Source organism: Podarcis liolepis, assembly GCF_965112155.1.
Source record: "Podarcis liolepis genome assembly, chromosome: 12".
NCBI classification, from domain to species: Eukaryota; Metazoa; Chordata; class Lepidosauria; order Squamata; family Lacertidae; genus Podarcis; species Podarcis liolepis.
In genome coordinates this window covers 5486480-5508521 of record NC_139563.1, presented here as the reverse complement: position 1 = coordinate 5508521, position 22042 = coordinate 5486480, and the positions used below count along the sequence as shown (strand labels likewise).

General features: G+C 45.5%; 1 protein-coding gene across 2 annotated transcripts in view; it reads right to left on the bottom strand.

Annotated features, from left to right (window-relative positions):
- Positions 1 to 9306: 9306 nt before the first annotated feature.
- Positions 9307 to 22042, bottom strand: part of MYL3 (myosin light chain 3) — a 34526-nt gene continuing 21790 nt past the window's right edge. The window contains exons 5-7 of one of the 2 annotated variants that reach the window (XM_083467278.1): positions 20119 to 20196; positions 17759 to 17808; positions 9307 to 9662 (exon numbers count right to left, since the gene is read on the bottom strand). In XM_083467278.1, coding sequence (XP_083323404.1) covers positions 17780 to 17808; positions 20119 to 20196 — 107 coding nt within the window. In that variant the 3' untranslated portion in view covers positions 9307 to 9662; positions 17759 to 17779. The remainder of the gene's footprint in view (positions 9663 to 17758; positions 17809 to 20118; positions 20197 to 22042) is intronic. The other variant, XM_083467277.1, reaches the window with a different exon arrangement.

Below are 22042 nucleotides of genomic sequence, written 5' to 3'. Positions count from 1 at the left end.
AACATCTATATGAAGCCGCTGGGAGAGATCATCAGGGGGTTTGGACTGGGTGTCCATCAATATGCAGATGATACCCAGCTCTACCTTTCTTTCAAATCAGAACCAGTGAAGGCGGTGAAGGTCCTGTGTGAGTGCCTGGAAGCGGTTGGAGGATGGATGGCGGCTAATGGATTGAGGTTGAATCCTGACAAGACAGAAGTACTGTTTTTGGGGGACAGGGGGCGGGCTGGTGTGGAGGACTCCCTGGTCCTGAATGGGGTAACTGTGCCCCTGAAGGACCAGGTGCGTAGCCTGAGAGTCATTTTGGACTCACAGCTGTCCATGGAGGCACAGGTCAATTCTGTATCCAGGGCAGCTGTCTACCAACTCCACCTGGTACGCAGGCTGAGACCCTACCTGCCCGCTGACTGTCTGGCCAGAGTGGTGCATGCTCTAGTTATCTCCCGCTTGGACTACTGCAATGCGCTCTACGTGGGGCTACCTTTGAAGGTGACTCGGAAACTACAACTAATCCAGAATGCGGCAGCTAGACTGGTGACTGGGGGCGGCCGCCGAGACCACATAACACCGGTCTTGAAAGACCTACATTGGCTCCCAGTACGTTTCCGAGCACAATTCAAAGTGTTGGTGTTGACCTTTAAAGCCCTAAACGGCTCCGGCCCAGTATACCTGAAGGAGCGTCTCCACCCCCATCGTTCTGCCCGGACACTGAGGTCCAGCGCCGAGGGCCTTCTGGCGGTTCCCTCATTGCGAGAAGCGAAGCTACAGGGAACCAGGCAGAGGGCCTTTTCGGTGGTGGCGCCCGCCCTGTGGAATGCCCTCCCATCGGATGTCAAGGTGATGGACAACTACCTGACATTCAGAAAACATCTTAAGGCGGCCCTATTCAGGGAAGCTTTTAATGTATGATATTTTAATGTTTTTTGGTTTCTGTGGAAGCCGCCCAGAGTGGCTGGGGAAACCCAGCCAGATGGGCGGGGTACAAATAATAAATTATTATTATTATTATATTATTATCATCATCATCATCATTATTATTATTATTGCAATTGACTTGACCAAAGTCAGAAAGGAGCATCCTTCTCCTAACCGTGACCCCCCCCCTTTTAAGAATTGTTTGGAAGGTGCCAATCTCAACAAAATGGCCAAGTTGCCCACAGTGGGAAAGGAAATAACCAATGCAGACAGCATTTTGTGGGAGCGAGTAGCCACAACGCCCATTTCCTTGCCCGTGACCTGAAGCACTACTAGACATGATGTAAACGCTCAATCGTTGTTCCTGGGATTTGGGTTATGGTGAGTTGGGCTGTTTGTGTATCTGTGGGCGAGGGAGAGAGAGAGAAACAGAGAGTTTGCCAGTGGGCTGCAGGATGGATATTGGAAATGACAAGCAGTTGGGTGAGGTTTCTCAAGCTGATTTAGGATACACAAGATGGTTCCATGGTCACGTACTGAGGTTGCTTTGCGGCACAAGTTATTCATAGATGCAGGATCATCGGAAAGTCAGGTTTCGGAAAACAAAACTTTTGCTAATGGGTTCAGAGGCTGCGCTTGATTCTAGATAGATCAGCCTTCCCCAAGCTGATTCTCTCCAGATTTTGTTGGACTACAGTTCCCATCATCCCTGACATGGTGGCTGGGGCAGATGGGAATTGGAGTCCCATACCATTTGAGCCCCACCCCCAAATTATTAACTGATATATAAATCTTAGAATCACAGAGTTGTAGAGTTGGAAGAGCTCCAAGGCATCATTTAGTTCGTCCCCCAGCAATGCAAGAATAATTTGTTAAATTCAACTAATTATTTTGTTAATTCCTGGTTGTCAATCTGTTCCACCACCATCAACCACTTTTGAGATTTTGGTCTCTTTCAGGAGGAATGTCCACCATCAGATCAGAGGTTTTGTTCCTTAAGGCTACTTGCCATTGTGGATTTCCTGAAGGCAACTGGTTGGACACTTTGAGAACAGGATGGTGGACTAAATGGGCCATTGGCCTGATCCAGTAGGCTCTATTTTCTTAGGATCTAAGGTCCCCACAAGAGGGTGGAGCCTGGGAAAGGTAGTATGAGAGGCAAAAGCTTTCTAAGGCCCTGTTTGCTTTCCATATTTGTTGGAGCAGGTCTCTCACTTGGAGCTCTCCATGGTTCTGAAATGCCCTGTGGACTCCAGTACGAGGACAATACAGTGGTACCTCGGGTTACATACGCTTCAGGTTACATACGCTTCAGGTTACATACGCTTCAGGTTACATACGCTTCAGGTTATATACGCTTCAGGTTACAGACTCCGCTAACCCAGAAATAGTGCTTCAGGTTAAGAACTTTGCTTCAGGGTAAAAACAGAAATCATGCTTCAGTGGCGCGGCAGCAGCAGGAGGCCCCATTAGCTAAAATGGTGCTTCAGGTTAAGAACAGTTTCAGGTTAAGTACGGACCTCCGGAACGAATTAAGTACTTAACCCGAGGTACCACTGTACTTTGTTGTGCATTGCTCAAGATTGCCAGAAAACAGGGCTGGCGTCAAGGGTCTTTACCCCAGCCAAGGGCCTGCTGAAAAGAGCCCCCTCGTCCTGCTCCTCTTCTTCACCATCGCAACCTACTTGCTCTCTGGCCTCTTGCTGTGGCAAGCAAATCAACAGCAGCAGTGGTAGGGAGTAGTTAGAACATCTGCCAGGACCTGTTTACTCATTGGCTTTGCCTGGCATGAGCAAGCAGGTGGCAGTAACGGGTAGAGGAGAGGGAGAGCAGTTGGCAACCATGGCAGGAGAGCAGGGATTGGGAACCCAAGAGTCAGATGCACCCACCCATTTTCTGGCCCTTTGTGCTCTGCACCCCATTCGAGTGCTTGTGCCTGGCTGCAATGTGTCCTTCAAAGGTATGAATGCCTTGCAGAATGTAGAATGTAGATGTGTGGCTTGTGTACCAGTTCCATCTGGTATGCAGGCTGAGACCCTCCCTGCCCGCGGACTGTCTCGCTAGAGTGGTGCATGCTCTGGTTATCTCCCGCTTGCACTACTGCAGTGCGCTCTACGTGGGGCTACCTTTGAAGGTGACCCGGAAACTACAACTTATCCAGAATGCAGCAGCTAGACTGGTGACTGGGAGCGGCCGCTGAGACCACATAACACCAGTCCTGAAAGACCTACATTGGTTCCCAGTACGTTTCCGAGCACAATTCAAAGTGTTGGTGCTGACCTTTAAAGCCCTAAATGGCCTCAGCCCTGTATACCTGAAGGAGCGTCTCCACCCCCATCATTCTGCCCGGACACTGAGGTCCAGCGCCAAGGGCCTTCTGGCAGTTCCCTCCCTGTGAGAAGCCAAGTTACAGGGAACTGTGCAGAGGGCCTTCTCGGTGGTGGCACCCACCCTGTGGAACACCCTCCCACCAGATGTCAAAGAGAACAACTACTACCAGACCTTTAGAAGACACCTGAAGGCAGCACTATTTAGGGAAGCTTTTAATGTTTAATAGATTGTTGTATTTTAATATTCTGTTGAAAGCCGCCCAGATGAAACCCAGCCAGATGGGCGGGGCATAAATTATTATTATTATTATTACTATTATTATTATTATTATTATTATTATTATTATTATTATTATTATTATTATCCAAGACAGGAGGATGGGGGCAACCATACTGTACTCTACTGCCACAATGGCAGGCAGGCGGAAAGTGATATCGCTGCTTCAAGAACCAGGCATTGGGGGCCTTGACAGCCAATATGGCTCCACAATATAAATTATCATCATCATCATTCTTATTACAGTGGTACCTCGGGTTACATATGTTTCAGGTTACATACGCTTCAGGTTACAGATTCCACTAACCCAGAAATAGTGCTTCAGGTTAAGAACTTTGCTTCAGGATGAGAACAGAAATCGTGCTCCAGTGGCGAGGCAGCAGCAGGAAGTCCCATTAGCTAAAGTGGTGCTTCAGGTTAAGAACAGTTTCAGGTTAAGAACGGACCTCCGGAACGAATTAAGTACTTAACCCGAGGTACCACTGTATAATCATCATCATGCTCACAATGTTCAGTAAATAAACCAGAAAATAACACTTGCGACCGTATCTTATTTTCACCTTTAATAATTTCATTGTGGGGGGTGTGGTGACGAGAAATCTTCCACACTGGGGACCACCTGACCTTGCTACGCCTCTGGATGGAGAGGAAGAGATCAGCTCAAAGCATCTTTGAGATTATACCCCAATTGGGACTCTCAAGATCCATTTGTGACATTTGAGATGTCCGGCGATCCCCTCTCCCTGCAATCGTTTCCCCATATGCACCCAGTCAATTGTCTTCGGGACTTGAAAGGCGATGTCCCAGGGTAGCATTTGGCTCACGCCAAGGACAGATCTGGCGATTATTTTTAGCTTCTTGGAAGAGCAACTGTGTCCAGGACAATTCCTCCTCTGGAGAGTCCTTTGTTCTGGAGAGAGAGGCATGAATTGATTGCTGGAGACAGTTGTGGCTTCCTGAACTTTAGCACCGGCAGGGCACTTGCTCCTGTTCCTGTCAGTCACGAGTTCGAAACACCTGCGTGGTTGGGCGATTTGGGTTGGCGGCAGCTCATGCTATGGGCTTTGTTTCCTTGTGAAGAAGCCGTGGTTCTCTTTGGGGCAGCCGGACAGGTGTTGTGTCATAAAACACACAAAGACTGACAAACACAAAAGGCAATGCTGGGAGGGGAGAGAGAGATATGCTTTCCCCCCACAGAACAAAGGAGCTCTAAATAGCTCAAAAAATAGCCGGGTGAAGAAACTGATATGGCCCCGTCATGCTCTCCAGAGAAGTCCTGAGGGCATAAATTTATGTCTTCTCAGGTTACTAGACCCCATAAGGGTCTGGGAATGCAAACAAGGCTTCCATGAGATGGGGGAAAAAATAAAATAAATGAAACGCAGATAGGTCTGGTCTGATCTGAAACAGGCCATTCTTTAAAAAAAAAGTTCTCCCAATTTAAATCTGCTTGCAAACATCTTGGATAGCTAAATATAGGCTGCATTCATCCCCTTTCCTCAAGCTTTGCCTAACAGTTAATTTCCTCACTCTTTGAGTTTTCAAACACTGTAAAATCCACTTCCAGAAATACAGTGGTACCTCGGGTTACAGACGCTTCAGGTTACATATGCTTCAGGTTACAGACTCCGCTAACCCAGAAATAGTGCTTCAGGTTAAGAACTTTGCTTCAGGATGAGAACAGAAATCGTGCTCCGGCGGCGCGGCAGCAGCAGGAGGCCCTATTAGCTAAAGTGGTGCTTCAGGTTAAGAGCAGTTTCAGGTTAAGTACGGACCTCCGGAACGAATTAAGTGCTTAACCCGAGGTACCACTGTATAGCAGAATACAGTCTTCTACAGATTTATTTCCAAGTTCTTTGCAAACAGTTTTTTGGTTTCTTTCCTGGAAGCAGATAACAAGCGCTAAACTTGTGCTATGCTCTGCTTTATTTCCAGAAGTATACGTCATAGACAATCTTTTTAGAATTCCTTCAAATCATAAAAAGTTCAAAATGAAATCTTTAGTCTCAAAGTCTCTGGAAATCTTTAAATGAAGCGAGGTACCAAACTTAGCACGGTGGAAGTCAAGCTGTGAAGCTTTGTGTATTCAACAATGATGTCCAACACTGAACAGTAATTCCGGATATTGACTACTGTTTCGTAGAATTCTTCGTCAGCGTGGTGGGTGGATATAGAATGCTTCATAAACCCGTCTTATTTTGAATGAATGTATATAAATGAAAATAATAAATGCTGTGCTCATTCGAAATAAGATGGGTTTATGAAGCATTCAATATCCACCCACCACACTGATGAAGAATTCATTTTGAACTTTTTATAATTTGAAGGAATACTATAAAGATTGTCTATTACGTATACATATGGTCATCATGTTGCCTAGACATTGTTGACGTTCTCTTTGCAAAACAGGGGCTTGTTTGGATATTTATTTCCAGAAGTGGCTTTTGTGTCACATGAAAGCTCAAATATAATGTGGAAATAAACACCCCTCCCCACCTTCTCACTATATAGAAGGATCTGGCAACTTCTGTTTCAGTGTATCTGAAGAAGTGTGCATGCACACGAAAGCTCATACCAAGAACTAACTTAGTTGGTCTTTAAGGTGCTATTGGAAGGAATTTTTTTATTTTGACTATGGCAGACCAACACGGCTACCTATCTACTAGTGGAAATAAACAGTATGGGAAACCTCAGGAAAATGGATAGATGGTTGTGTGGATGCAGCCACAGAGTTGTGTGAAGATCATAGAATCATAGAGTTTGAAGGGACCCTGAGGATCTAGTCCAACCCTCTACAATGTACATGCAACTGTCCCATATGAGAACCGAACCCGCAACCTTGGCGTTACCATGCTCTAACCAACCGAGCTATGGAAAGGTGTGGTTTCCCCTACCCCCAAGGGCTCCAATGCAAATAAAGTGTGCCATGCATTAAAAATCTGAGCCCTGCAGATTAACTGTTCGAGGAGGAAGGAGTGCTGTCAGCAGGAGGGAATTCAGTAGTAGTAGTAGTAGTAGTAGTAATAATAATTAATAATTCAGCCCCCCATTCTTCTCCCAAGCAGCTGACCATTGTATGTATCACTGTCTGTTTTATTGTGTTTAAAATATATTGCAAACCTCCTCGAAAACTTTGAGTAAAGCATTCTGGGAAACGATTTATAATGAGTTGAAAAAAATGTTTAAAATAACGTTTGTAAAAACAAACAAACCCAGAGGCTCCCCCCCCCCCCTTATTAGGAAACCAGGAAGAGAGGAACTTTAAGAAGGAATGGGGGAAATTTACAACGTTCTTAAGAGGACACCTGTAAACAACTAAAAGCTTTGGCAGGATTTGAGTAATGCTTGTAATGTACAAAAATTTATGGTTAAAATGGACTATTTAAAAAATATAGAGAAAATAAGAGAAGCAGTTGAAAAAAGATTGATAATGGTAACCAGGGAAGGGTGGAGGGGAGTCGAAGAATTCAGGAAATCCTAAATCATAGGTAGGCAAACTAAGGCCTGGGGGCCGGATCTGGCCCAATCGCCTTCTAAATCCAGACTGTGGATGATCCAGGAATTGGCGTGTTTTTACATGAGTAGAATGTGTGCTTTATTTAAAAGGCATCTCTGGGTTATTTGTGGGGCATAGGAATTTGTTCATCCCCCCCCCCAAAAAAATATAGTCCAGCCCCCTACAAGGTCTGAGGGACCCCCTGCTAGAAATGTTTGCTGACCCCTGTCCTAAATGATGATCTTTGAATTTTAATTTGTGACGTAAAGCTTAATAAGGACTCAGGTGGCGCTGTGGGTTAAACCACAGAGCCTAGGACTTGCCGATCAGAAGGTTGGGTGAGCTCCCATTGCTCGGTCCCTGCTCCTGCCAACCTAGCAGTTCGAAAGCACGTCAAAGTGCAAGTAGATAAATAGGTACCACTCCGGCGGGAAGGTAAACGGCGTTTCCGTGCACTGCTCTGGTTCGCCAGAAGCTCCTTAGTCATGCTGGCCACATGACCCGGAAGCTGTACGCCGGCTCCCTCGGCCAGTAAAGCGAGATGAGCGCTGCAACCCCAGAGTCGGTCACGACTGGACCTAATGGTCAGGGGTCCCTTTACCTTTACCTTTAAAGCTTAATAAAAAAAAGATTTTATGAAAGAAAGAGAGAAAACTTTGAGTAGTAGTCAGGGTATAAATACTCCTAAGTAAGTCAGCAAGCAAATAAATAAATAAATGACGATGCACATATTTATTATCCAGGTACCAGGCAGCAAAAATGGACAACCGTTAGTCATCAACAGATCGCTCGATGGAGGCGACTTTTCTCCTTCTGTTCCCAGGTTCCCAGACGGACAAGGAGAAATTGTGAAGGTCTTTGTTTGATGTCTTCTTCTTCTTTACCTGCAGGAAGTGTGAGGTTCGATCCTCGTTGGCATCTTCCGGTGGATCCCTGGATTCCCTCGACTGAAGCCCAGGAGAGCCACTGTTTTTGTTCAGCGGGGACACACTGAGCTAGGAGGAGCAATGGCGTGACTCAGTGTAAAAGCAGAGTCCTCTTTTTGTTTCTGACCTGCTTCGTTTGGCTTTGTTGAGGTTTGGCTTTCTTGAGGTTGAATCCTGAAAAGACAGAAGCACTGTTTTGGGGGGACAGGAGGCGGGCAGGTGTGGAGGACTCCCTGGTCCTGAATGGGGTAACTGTGACCCTGAAGGACCAGGTGTGCAGCCAGGGAGTGATTTTGGACTCACAGCTGTCCATGGAGGTGCAGGTCAATTCTGTGTCCAGGGCAGCTGTTTACCAGCTCCATCTGGTACGCAGGATGAGACCCTCCCTGCCCGCAGACTGTCTCGCCAGAGTGGTGCATGCTCTGGTTATCTCCCACTTGGACTACTGCAATGTGCTCTATGTGGGGCTACCTTTGAAGGTGACTCGGAAACTACAACTAATCCAGAATGCGGCAGCTAGACTGGTGACTGGGAGCGGCCGCCGAGACCACATAACACCAGTCTTGAAAGATCTACATTGGCTCCCAGTACGTTTCCGAGCACAATTCAACGTGTTGGTGCTGACCTTTAAGGCCCTAAACGGCCTCGGTCCAGTATACCTGAAGGAGCGTCTCCACCCCCATCGTTCAGCCCAGACACTGAGGTCCAGCTCCGAGGGCCTTCTGGTGGTTCCCTCTGAGAAGTGAGGTTACAGGGAACCAGGCAGAGGGCCTTCTCGGTAGTGGTGCCCGCCCCGTGGAACGCCCTCCCACCAGATGTCAAGGAAATAAACAGCTATCTGACTTTTAGAAGACATCTGAAGGCAGCCCTGTCTAGGGAGGTTTTTAATGTTTGATGTCTGTTTTTAATCTGCTGGAAGCCGCCCAGAGTGGCTGGGGAAACCCAGCCGGATGGGTGGGGTACAAATAATAAATTATCATCATCATTATTGTTATTATACATCCCAATAACCATTTTTGTGAAATGGCTAACTTCTCTGGAACATGAGGTAGCTTGGCTAGATATAACCATTTTAGCACAGCTACACACAGGAGCCAAAGATTAATGCTTTTTTGTATGTCAGTAAGAGAGGCTTAATAGTGCTTAGTTGCCAGGACTATCTCTAATAGTAGTAAATTACTATTGTGTTACTACTAGTAGTAAATTACTATTGTGTTACTACTAGTAGTAAATTACTATTGTGTTACTACTACTAGTAAATTACTATTGTGTTACTACTAGTAGTAGAAAAGGACTACAATTTCAAGCTAATCGAGTGCCAACATTGGCCTTTGCCTAGAACACTGAGTCGCAGTATCCAAGTTCAGGGATCTGTAGTCTTTATTACAGGATAAAAGACAGGGATAGGATGGAGGTACCCCAAAGAATTAACGGGATGGAGAGAAACCAGTGGAAGTGGGTCTGTGGAGAGGGTTGGGCTCATTCGGGAGAAGGAAGCGGAGGTGGCTGTTCCAAGCAGAGGGAACGACATGGCGGAGGATGTGAGGAATAGGGTAGCTGGTGGCCAGACAGAGTGAAAAAGAGCCCATTCCAGAGGGACAGAGACAAGGACAAGACGGTTGATGGAATCTGAGCATCGATTCCAACTAGAAATACTAATTCCATTCCACGGGTTCGGTTGAAATCGAATCTCGGTATCCAGTTCCGGTTGACGTGGCCTAAAAACAAAGTTGGAAACAAAGTTTTATTCATTTGTTACTGCAGTTTGGAAACACCTGGGGATAGTTTGCAAAAAAAGAAAGAAAAGAAATTAAAACAAGATTGGGGGGGGGGGAGGATCGATCAATCAATTGATAGATGAGATAGATAGATGATAGATAGATTATAGATAGATAGATAGATAGATAGATAGATAGATAGATAGATATAGATGATAGAGATAGATAGATGATAGATGATGGATAGATAGCTAGATCGATAGGTAGATGATAGATAGGTAGGTAGGTAGGTAGGTAGGTAGGTAGACAGATGATAGATAGATAACTTGATAAAGGTAAAGGTAAAGGGACCCCTGACCGTTAGGTCCAGTCGCGGCTGACTCTGGGGTTGTGGCGCTCATCTCACTTTATTGGCCGAGGGAGCCGGCGTACAGCTTCCGGGTCATGTGGCCAGCATGACTAAGCCGCTTCTGGCGAACCAGAGCAGCACACGGAAACACCGTTTACCTTCCCACTGGAGCGGTACCTATTTATCTACTTGCACTTTGACGTGCTTTCGAACTGCTAGGTTGGCAGGAGAGATAACTTGATAGATGGATAGTTAACTTGGATTTTGGAAGTAATGGCTGTTTTTTTTTTCCTTTTTCTTTTTTCTATTAGTATTGTAAGATGTTTTGCTTTGTGTTTTCCATATGTTATATTTGTTATAAATGTGGAAAATCAATTAAAAAAATTGGTAAAAAAAGATATCAAACCCCCAAGATATAGATATAGATATAGATATAGATATAGATATAGATATAGATATAGATATAGATATAGATATAGATATAGATATAGATATAGATATAGATATAGATATAGATATAGATATAGATATAGATATAGATATAGATATAGATATAGATATAGATATAGATGCAATGGGCAGCGCTGGCTACAACTTCGCTGAATTACTCAAGGCAAGAAGTCGCAGAAGAAGGAATCTGGGAAAAGTGCCTATATAGGAGCTGTAAGTTATCTGACGAGAACGGGCTGTGAGCCAGGCAAGTACTTGACCCCCGGGGGTCAAAAAAATAAGCCGCGGCCGGATGTAACAAATTGCTCCAGATTATCGAGATTTCGCAGCCTGTGCAAGAAAAGGAGCCAGCAAAGGAGGCTGCTCTGTGTGTGGGCTGAGAATTAAACAACATCCCACATGGGAAAAGGTATCGGAAGAGACGGAGAGTGACTCACAAGCTCTGGGATAAGGAAGGAGCAAAGGTTTCCACGTGGTGGGTTTTGCTGCCGCCCGGCGAGATGGGGGCTTGGATGGTTTTAGATAGGCTTACCGGGATGCGGGTGACACTGTGGGTTAAACCACAGAGCCTAGGACTTGCCGGTCAGAAGGTCGGCAGTTTGAATCCCTGCGACGGGGTGAGCTCCCGTTGCTCCGTCCCTGCTCCAGTTTGAAAGCATGTCAAAGTGCAAGTAGATAAATGGATACCACTCCAGCGGGAAGGTAAACGGTGTTTCCGTGCGCTGCTCTGGTTCGCCAGTAGCGGCTTAGTCATGCTGGCCGCATTACCCAGAAGTTGTACGCCAGCTCCCTCGGCCAAGAAAGCGAGATGAGTGCCGCAACCCCAGAGTCGTCCATGACTGGACCTAATGGTCAGGGGTCCCTTTACCTTTTAAGGAGGCAGCTACCAATCAGCAGAGCATATTCAGGGACAGTGTATCTCTCTCGGTACCAGCTGCTGGGATTGGAAATCTGCTTTCTTTATGCCCTGCTTGTGAGCTTCCCATTTTGGACTCACAGCTGTCCATGGAGGCGCAGATCCATTCTGTGTCCAGGGCAGCTGTTTATCAGCTCCATCTGATACACAGGATGAGACCCTACCTGCCTGTGGACTGTCTCGCCAGAGTGGTGCATGCTCTGATTATCTCCCTCTTGGACTACTGCAATGCGCTCTATGTGGGGCTTCCTTTGAAGGTGACCTGGAAACTACAACTAATCCAGAATGCGGCAGCTAGACTGGTGACTGGGGGTGGCTGCCAAAACCACATAACACTGGTCCTGAAAGACCTACATTGGCTCCCAGTACGTTTCCAAGCACAATTCAAAGTGTAGGTGCTGACCTTTAAAGCCCTAAACGGCCTCGGTCCAGTATATCTGAAGGAGCGTCTCCACCCCCATCGTTCTGCCCGGACACTGAGGTCCAGCTCCGAGGGCCTTCTGGCAGTTCCCTCCCTGCGAGAAGTAAGGTTACAGGGAACCAGGCAGAGGGCCTTCTCGGTGGTGGCACCCGCCCTGTGGAACGCCCTCCCGCCAGATGTCAAAGAGAAGAACAACTACCAGACTTTTAGAAGACATCTGAAGGCAGACCTGTTCAGGGAAGCTTTTAATGACTGATGTTTTAATGTATTTTTAATCTTTTGTTAGAAATAATAAATTATTAATATTTATTATTATTATTATTATTATTATTATTATTATTATTATTATTCCCCAAAGCAACATTTTTTAAAAAAAATAATAATTGAGGAACAGCCCACATCAGGAAGTCCCCCGTATTTTCCTTAATACAGTGGTACCTTGGTTCTCAAACGCCTTGGTTCCCAAATGTCTAAAACCCAGAAGTAAGTGTTCCGGTTTTCGAACGTTTTTCGGAAGCCGAACGTCCGATGTGGCTGTCGGCTATTGTTTCCAGGACACCTGCACCAATCACAAGCCCTGCCTTGGTTTACGAACATTTCGGAAGTCAAACGGACTATCACTGTATTTGGCACTTTTGTTATTGCTGTTTATTTTGCGTTTTTGTTTTTGAGGCTTTTTCAGTTAATTTGTTTTTGTGACTGTGTGGAACCCAGTTCAGCTACTGATTGATTGATTGATTGATTGATTGTGTGACTGTGGAAATGGATCAAAGCCCCCCCCCCATCCAAACAAGGACTATCATCAGTGCAGCTAAGAAAATAATAATAAATTTAATTTTTTTTATCTACTGTCTTATTTATTTTATAGTAAATTGCTCTTTTAGGGGTTGCTTTAAAAAATCTGGAACAGATTAATCTGTTCTGCATTACTTTCTATGGGAAAGCACGCCTTGGTTTTGAAACGCTTTGGTTTTGGAACGGACGTCTGGAATGAACTAAGTTTGAGAACCAAGGTACACCATAAGTGAGTCTGTCTAAGCGACTCAACTCACAAGGCGGGATGGACTGTAAAGATCCACAGAGAGTGTACAGGGATCCATCAGGTTCCTTCACAAATTACTTGCTGTGGTCTACTCTGTGGAGTCCATATATTAGAGATGGACAGAGTAGCCAATTCTGTCCTGTTTCATTTCACTGGAACTCAGTTGCAGATCTGTTGCTTTGCATGCAGATTCTGTGAACTTTTTTTTAAAAAAAGATGTGTGCACGCAAAAGCTGTGCACACATTTAAAATGTGCTCGTTTGCAATGTAAACGACACATTTCTAAAAATGTAAAATAAGAATCCTTTGGTGCTTTTCAACTCTTTCATCTAGAAAACATACTTTTTTCCATTAGATTTTAACATAAAATACCGGTATATATTTTCTGTGTTCATCTTTTGCACACTACCAACTGCTTCATTAAATCCCATTGCTGCTTCAGCAAATCCAGAGAAATCTGCATCTCACAGGGTCTTGAGCAAGTTTGGAAGCCTCAAATCTGATTGGTCCACTGTGGAAAGTAGACCAAACAATTTTTTCTGGTCTCTATCACGTACTTCCAAAAGGAATATCAGAATAACACAGTGATTTGCTGTGATGAAAGGAAGAGAAGGAAGGACAAGGGAAAACATTTTTGTTTTCTTTCTGCTCCTTATTTTTCCATCGTTAGGTTCTGTCCAAATTTCCACATCAGTTTCTGATTTTTTTTTAAAAAAAGCCCTTTTGAGTAATTTTCAATTCAGCACCATACAGCAATTTTCTCCTTATACACACATTATTATATTCCATTTGGTCCAGAGTACACATCTTGCCATCAAATAGCCCCAATTGGTGATGCATTTTGTATATTCTTCTGCATGCTTTACCCTAGTACAGTGGTACCTCAGGTTAAGTACTTAATTTGTTCTGATGGTCCGTTCTTAACCTGAAACTGTTCTTAACCTGAAGCACCACTTTAGCTAATGGAGCCTCCCGCTGCTGCCGCGCTGCCGGGGCACGATTTCTGTTCTCATCCTGAAGCAAAGTTCTTAAAACGGCCGCCCGAATATTACTTGCTAAAAATTGGAAAAAAACATGAACTACCAACAGTGGAAAACTAGCAGATGAAGATGATGAACTTTTCAGAGCTAGCTGACCTGACTGGAAGAATCCATGACCAGAAAGAAGAGGAGTTCCAAGAGGACTGGAGGAAATTTAAGGACTATTTGAATAAATATTGTAATATTTGTAATGTAAAATTAGAAATTACTTGAAAGAAACAAATAGGCCTAGGATTAAACTAAGTTATAATTAAATAAATGGGATTTAGAATGTTAAGAAAAGTGAATAAGATGGACTATAATTGGAAATCGCTTTAGTTTAATAATGATATTGGAAAGCTGCTGCTTTTAATTACAAGGAAACCCAGAAGGGATGGATTTGAGGAAGTCAACCAAGATGCTTAAAAGGTTGGATTTGTGAAGAATTAAGTTTGTTGTTATTATTTATCTGTTTATTGTTCACTTTTTTCTGTTTTTGTGTATCATTTTGCTTTGTGGTTTGTGTTATCATTGTGGAAAAACTAATTAAAAAAACTATTAAAAGAGAACAGAAATCATGCTCTGGTGGCACAGTGGCCCCATTAGCTAAAGTGGTGCTTCAGGTTAAGAACAGTTTCAGGTTAAGAACGGACCTCCAGAACGAATTAAGTTCTTAACCCGAGGTACCACTATATTCAGAAGGATTTCCTGCCTCTGTGAAGGCTCAGCATAGCCCTCCTGCCTACAAGCCATCGGTGGCCCTTCTCTCCTCCTCCAGAAATTTGCCCTGTCCTCTTTTAAAGCCACCTATGTTGGCGGCTGTCCCTGACTCCTGTGAGAGTTCCATAGCTTAACTCTGTGGTACGTGAATAAGTCCATCCTTTATCTGCCCAAATCTTCCAACTCTCAGCTGTGTTGCATGCCTTTGAGTTCCAGCGTTAGAAGAGAGGGAGGAAAACTGTCCTCTGTCCTCTTTCTCTTTGCCATTCACTCGAACTCAGCATCCTGACTTTATCTTCTCCTCTGGTTTGCTCTCTCCCTGGGGTTTTGCTGACCGGATGAAAGCCCATGTTTTAAAGAGCTTCGGCCCCACAAGCTGGGATAATTTCAGATATCCCTGAGCAAACAAGATCAGGAGGCAACGACAGATAAATAAACCAGAGCAGCGGGAAAACAGGAACTGATAGTACAGAGTTTGGATTGTTTTCTAATTTATCTAAGACACGCAGATTGTTTTTTCCCCCTTTGCCCACAAAGTTGTGGTTGCATCCTAGGTCACCCCCACCAAAGAGCCTAAAAGATAACAGCTGAGGTTCTGAGAAATCAGATGTTTCGGTTGTTGTTCTGTGTGTGTTTTTCTTCCAGGAATAAATATGGACCCAGTGACTGTGGAAGAGCTGATCGGAGCTCCTTTGCAATGGCAAAATTGGCTGCGTTCTACATTTAAGGCTCTAGGATACCACTTTAAACAGCTCTCGTTTGCCGCAAAGAATCCTGGGAGCTGTAGTTTGTTCAGGGGGCTGAGAGTTGTTTGGAGGTCCCTATTCTCTGCCCACAATGACAAACCTAGACACCATCCTTAAAAGCAGAGACATCACCTTGCCGACTAAGGTCCGTATAGTTAAAGCTAAGGTTTTCCCAGGAGTGATGTATGGAAGTGAGAGCTGGACCATAAAGAAGGCTGATCGCCAAAGAATGGATGCTTTTGAATTATGGTGCTGGAGGAGACTCTTGAGAGTCCCATGGACTGCAAGAAGATCAAACCTCTCCATTCTGAAGGAAATCAGCCCTGAGTGCTCACTGGAAGGACAGGTTGTGAAGCTGAGGCTCCAATCCTTTGGCCACCTCATGAGAAGAGAAGACTCCCTGGAAAAGACACTGATGTTGGGAAAGATGGAGGGCACAAGGAGAAGGGGACGACGGAGGATGAGATGGTTGGACAGTGTTCTCGAAGCTACCAGCATGAGTTTGACCAAACTGCAGGAGGCAGTGGAAGACAAAAGTGCCTGGCGTGCTCTGGTCCATGGGGTCATGAAGAGTCGGACACGACTAAACGACTAAACAACAACAACAACAACAATTCTCTGCCCAAAGCCACAATTCCCAGCGTTCCCTAGGAACAGGGATTGATAGTTAAACCACTCTGAGAACGGCAGCTCTTTGAGGGGTACAGGGTCATCTAGTCCAACCCCCCGGAATGCAGACATCACACCTCAAGAGTCCATGACAGATGGTGTGGAGGACTCCCTGAAGGACCAGGTGCGCAGCCTAGGAGTCATTTTGGACTCACAGCTGTCTATGTAGGCACATGTCAGTGCTGTGCCCAGGGCAGCTGTCTACCAGCTCCATCTGGTATGCAGGATGAGGCCCTACCTGCCTGTGAACTGTCTCGCCAGAGTGGTGCATGCTCTGGTTATCTCCCTCTTGGACTACTGCAATGCGCTCTACATGGGGCTACCTTTGAAGGTGACCCGGAAACTACAACTAATCCAGAATGTGGCAACTAGACTGGTAACTGGGAGTGGCTGCCGGTCCTGAAAGACCTACACTGGCTCCCAGGACATTTCTGAGCACATTTCAAAGTGTTGGTGCTGACCTTTAAAGCCCTAAACGGCCTCAGCCCAGTATGCCTGAAGGAAAGTCTCCACCCCCATCGTTCTGCCCGGACACTGAGGTCCAGCGCCAAGGGCCTTCTGGCGGTTCCCTCCCTGCAAGAAGCCAAGTTACAGGGAATCTGGCAAAGGGTCTTCTCAGTAGTGGTGCCCACCCTGTGGAACGTCCTCCCATCAGATGCCAAAGAGAAAAACAACTACCAGACTTTTAGAAGACATCTGAAGGCAGCCCTGTTTAGGGAGGCTTTTAATGTTTAATAGACTATTGTATTTTGATATTCTGTTGGAAGTCGCCTAGAGTGGCTGGGGAAACCCAGCCAGATGGGTGGGGTATAAATAAATTATTATTATTATTATTATTATTATTATTATTATTATTATCCAACCTCTGTTGAAAAATTTCCAAGGAAGGAGAGTCCACCACCTTCCAAGGAAATCTGTTCTGCAGTTGAACAGTTCTTACCATCAGGAAGTTCCTCCCAATGCGTACTTGAAACCCAAACCACTTGATTCTTGTTGTTTGATTCAGTTGGTTTGGTTCCTACCCTCAGGAGCAGCAGAAAGCAAGCTTTCTCCATCTTCCATGGACAGCCCTTCCAGATATTGGAAGATGGCCGTTCATATCTCCTCTTCTCCAGGCTACACATACCCATCTCGCTCAACCATTCCTCAAAAGTTTTGGTTTCCAGACCCTTGATTGTCTTGGTCTTCTTCCTCTGCACCCATTCCAGCTTGTCAAATAAAGCCCTTCATTTTGGATAATCAGCAAGGGCCCTTCACTGAAATTATCTAATAATGGAAAGCTACATAAATATAGTCCCATTCATACCAAAACCAAACCTTTTGTGAATAACTGTAGTTCTCCAGATGTTCTAGATGCAAGCCAACTCCCATCACTTCACAACATCTGGAGAATCACAGTTTCCTCACCCTTTTGCTGTATATGGATCGATCTATTGAAGATCTCTTTCAGCTTCTGCCTTCTGGAAGAAGGTACAGGGTTATAAAGACTAGGACTAGCCGCCTGAGAAACAGTTTCTATCCAAATGCGATTTTGGTTTTATACGCAGTGTAAGGTAGTCTCTATGTGAGTATATTGTATTCAATTATGGGGTATCAGAATTTTTAGGGGCCAATCAGGTTGGGATAGCAGGCTTGTTGGTTCTTGAATGTCTGATGTAGATTTTTCAATTTTGTTGTTCTGTATGGGACAATGACAATAAACATTTTCTTATCGTATCTGGGGTGGTGGGTGGGGTGGGGTTTCAAAAACAAAAGAATGATGACCTTGTTCTGCTTACCTACCGTTCAACTTGCCATGATATGCTTCACAAACGCTGGAAAAAAAAGGAAGAGAGTCATTACTGTCTCAGAGGTGGTGTTGTGTAATGGTTAGAGTGTTGGGCTAGAGCTTGGGATATGAGGGTCTGAATCCTGACTCAGTCATGAATCTCACTGGGTGTCAAAGACCAGGCTGAGGAGTACTGCTCTGATGAGTAATGGTGGGAACCTCTCCCTCCCACTGCTCTTGACCAGAATCCTGAAGTTGCCCAGGAACAATGGAGCAGTATAGATATGGAGCAGTGGTTTGCAGAGGGGCATAGTTCTGAAGGCAAAAGTTGAGACTGTGGGATGTGATACATAAGTAGCAGTCAAGTACAACATTCCTTGTTTTCCTAGAGTGGACATGCGGGGGAATGTTTGGTCCAGCCAGTTGAAAACTTCCTGTTTCCTCCTGGCTGGGACATACTTCCTTTGCATGTGACTAGAGGTGGGCGTGACCTCACCTGTCCAGGTAACAAAAGGACAAGGCACGCAGCACTCTCTCTCTTTGACTTCCTCCATCGTCGGAGCAGCTTTTTAGCTAGAGACGCTCTGTTAGCTTCCAGCCAACAGAGGACGCTGGGATTATCCCCATATGGCAGCCTTTCTCAACCTGTGGGTCCCCAGATGTTGTTGAACTACAACTCCCATCACCCCTAGCTAGCAAGGCCAGAGCTCAGGGATGATGGGAGTTGTAGTCCAACAACATCTGGGGACCCACAGGTTGAGAACCACTGCCCTATGGGATAGCTCCACATGTATATACTAAGTAAGTAAGTCTGCCTTCAGGGATCCATCTGTGAACTGATGTTGTAAGTAAACTTCTTTTATTGACTTTACACAAGATTGTGGCATCTTTATTCTTTGAAGAGGGATATAAGGGGACTTACCAGGAACATACAATTCGTATGATAGTGAGAGGCTTACAGAACCCTGCAACCAGCTACCCGCTGTGCGTTTAAAAGGGGAATATAAAACTCTGCTAAGTAAAGGAACTTGCTAGCGTAAGTTAGGAAGGATATTAATAAACAATATATCCTCTCCTGCCTCCCTGAACATTCCCACAGAGACGAACTGGGGGGTGAACAGCAAAGTGAAGAATAACTGGAAGAGAGAGCTAACTGGAAAGTGTCCAGCCTATCAGTCCAAGGTCACGTAGAGCAGATAAGGTAGCTACACGAAAAGCACAGTGGTTGCGAGATTGGGTTGCAAGGTACAGAAGTGATTGGGGTGGAAACCTTAACTGGGAGCACCTTCATTCCGAGAAAGGCTGCTCTGTCTCCAAGAAAGGCTGCTCTGTCTCCCGGACTAGCCTACCTCGCAGGGATGTTATGAGGGTAAAATGGCGTAAAAGGAGAAGCACGTTGAGCTCAGAGGTGGGTTTAGGGCAGTGCGAACAGCAGTTGTGGTTGCACCGGGTGCAAAGCCAAGGAGGGCAGCTTCTCAAAGCCCAGGAAGCGCTTATCCGGCTTTGGGAAGGAGGTATGAGGACTCTGACAGGATAGCCAGTGTGAGAGCCAGTGTGGTGTAGTGGTTAAGAGCGGTAGACTCGTAATCTGGTGAACTGGGTTCGCGTCCCCGCTCCTCCACCTGCAGCTGCTGGGTCACCTTGGGCCAGTCACACTTCTTTGAAGTCTCTCAGCCCCACTCACCTCACAGAGTGTTTGTTGTGGGGGAGGAAGGGAAAGGAGAATATTAGCCGCTTTGAGACTCCTTCGGGTAGTGATAAAGCGGGATATCAAATCCAAACCCTTCTTCTTCTCCTTCCTCCTTCCCAAAACTTGGCAAGCGCTTACCAGGCTATGGGAAAGAGTTAGGAGGGCTCTAGGACCCTGCCAGAGCCTCACAACTCCTTCCCAAAGTCCACCTTAAGTCTGTGCTATAAGGGTTATTTATTTTGTGTTTTTGTTTTTGAGGCCTTTTCAGTTAATTTGTTTTTGTAACTGTGCTCAGCTACTGATTGATTGATTGATTGATTGATTGTGTGACTGCAGAAATGGATAAAAGCCCCCCATCCAAACAGTGACTATCATCAGTTTAGGTAAGGGAAAAAAAATAGTTTTAATTTTTATCATCTACAATTCTGTCTTATTTTATAGTACAGTACATTGATTGTTGCTTTCATTTTATGGATCAGTGGTCTCGTTAGATAGTAAAATTCATTAAACCACCCCCTGTTTTAGGGGTGGTTTTTAAAAGTCTGGAACGGATTAATCCGTTTTGCATTACTTTCTATGGGAAAACACGCTTTGGTTTTGGAACGCTTTGGTTTTGGAACAGACTTCTGGAACGGATTAAGTTTGAGAACCAAGGCACCACTGTACCTTCGTAGCTGATGCAACCATTGGAGTCTTCCTGGCCGGCCATTAGCTTATCGACCTCTTCCTCTGTCAGCCTTTCACCTGGAACAGAAAAAAAGATTAAATTAATTAAATACTCCAATTTTCAGGGTTAAGAGCCCAAAGCAAATTACAAGTAAGGCTATGTGATTCGGTCAAAGCTCGAATCGCTAACTGATTTGGGGGGGGCAAGATTCCAGTTTCGGCCAAGTCAGGCCAAAAAAGTTGGTTAAAATGTATCTGTATATTACCGTATTTTTCGCTCCATAGGGCTGACCGGACCATAGGGCGCACCTAGTTTTTAGGGGGGGGGGATAAAGAAAAAATATATATTTTCCCCCCCCCAGCCCCAAAGAGCAAAGAAGCCAAGACAGCGAGTGGGATCCATCCCGCTGGCTGACTTGGCTTCCTCTTTAGCCGCGCAAAACCTCTCCAGCCAGGAGAGGATGGATCCCGCTAGCTGTCTTGGCTTCCTCTTTAGCCCCGACCCCAGCCCCCAGAACGGGTCCGGGAGCGAAGGTGAGGTTGCGCACAACCTCGCCTTTGCTCCCGGAGCTTGCTGCTATCCGCAAGCCTTCTGAGCCCGGTGGGAAGTCCCGCCGGGCTCCAAAGGCTTGCGGATAGCTGCCTGAAGCCCGGGGTGCGCCAGGAGTTGGCGCTGTGCTCCCCAGGCTTCAGGCTGCAGGCTGCTATCCGCAAGCCTTCGGAGCCCGGCGGGAACTCCCGCCGCGCTTCGAAGGCTTGTGGATAGCTTCCTGAAGCCTGGAGAGCGAGAGGGGTCGGTGCGCACTGACCCCTCTCGCTCTCCAGGCTTCAGCGAAAGCCTGCATTCGCTCCATAGGACGCACACACATTTCCCCTTCATTTTTGGAGGGGGAAAAGTGTGTCCTATAGAGTGAAAAATACGGTATGTCCGCAGCCAGAATTCTGTAAGCCCAGAAATGGAAATAAGTTGTTGTTCCAACAAGAAAGGAGTGGACTTTTAAAACTATTGGACTATACTGAGATGGTGAAATTAACAGCAAAAACAAGAGACAGGATAAAATGTTTGTGGAAGAGTGGAGATCCTTTTTGGAGATAATATTATAGTCAAATGAAATTGCAGGCAGGAAGGGAAATATAAACAAAGGAATGAGAATGATAAAGGAATGTAATATGGAAAGAAGCAGAAGTCCCAGCAAAGGAGGAATGTGTAATGGGAATTGGGGTTGCTCGTGCGTAAAGGATGCTGATGCTCTAGGCAACGTTGCCTGGCTAATCCTTTCCCTGGCTGGACAGCCCTTTCTCCATGGCTGTGTCAGTCACTGGCAGAATCCGTCAGTGGGCGTTTCCTGAACTTCCTCCAACATAAAAATTCCTTGACACCAAGTCTCCGCCTAGCCTCCCTGCGCGGAAGTCTTCTGTGCAGAGTGGGCGTGGCCAGCGGAGGTCCTGGACACTCCCCGCTGGTCTCTGTGGAAGAGTCTTGGAGCCCTCTCTCCAAAGTCCTTCCCTGCTCCCTTTCCTCCTTGGTGTCACGCTGATTGCCTTCCCCAAAGGGAGTGTTCTCTCTCCCTCTACTGGTCCCTTCTCCTGCATCGCTGGGGAGCCTTACCTCCACTCTTGGCTCCGATGGCAGTTCCCTGACAGAATGGATGCAAAAACTTGTGGAATATGCAGAAATGGCGAAACTTACCGGAAGAATAAGAAATCAGGATAACAATCTTTTAATAAAAGAATGGAAATGGTTTGTTGAATATTTACAGATGAATTGTAAACAGATAAGAACATTGGCATGACTATGGTAATATGTTTAAAGTACATATTTAAAGTAGATGAATAAATGAGCAAATTAAGTTAATTTGGATATGCAGAAGTTATTAAAAATAAATTTAGAGAGGGGAGGAAGTCAAGTTTTGAAATGTCAAAA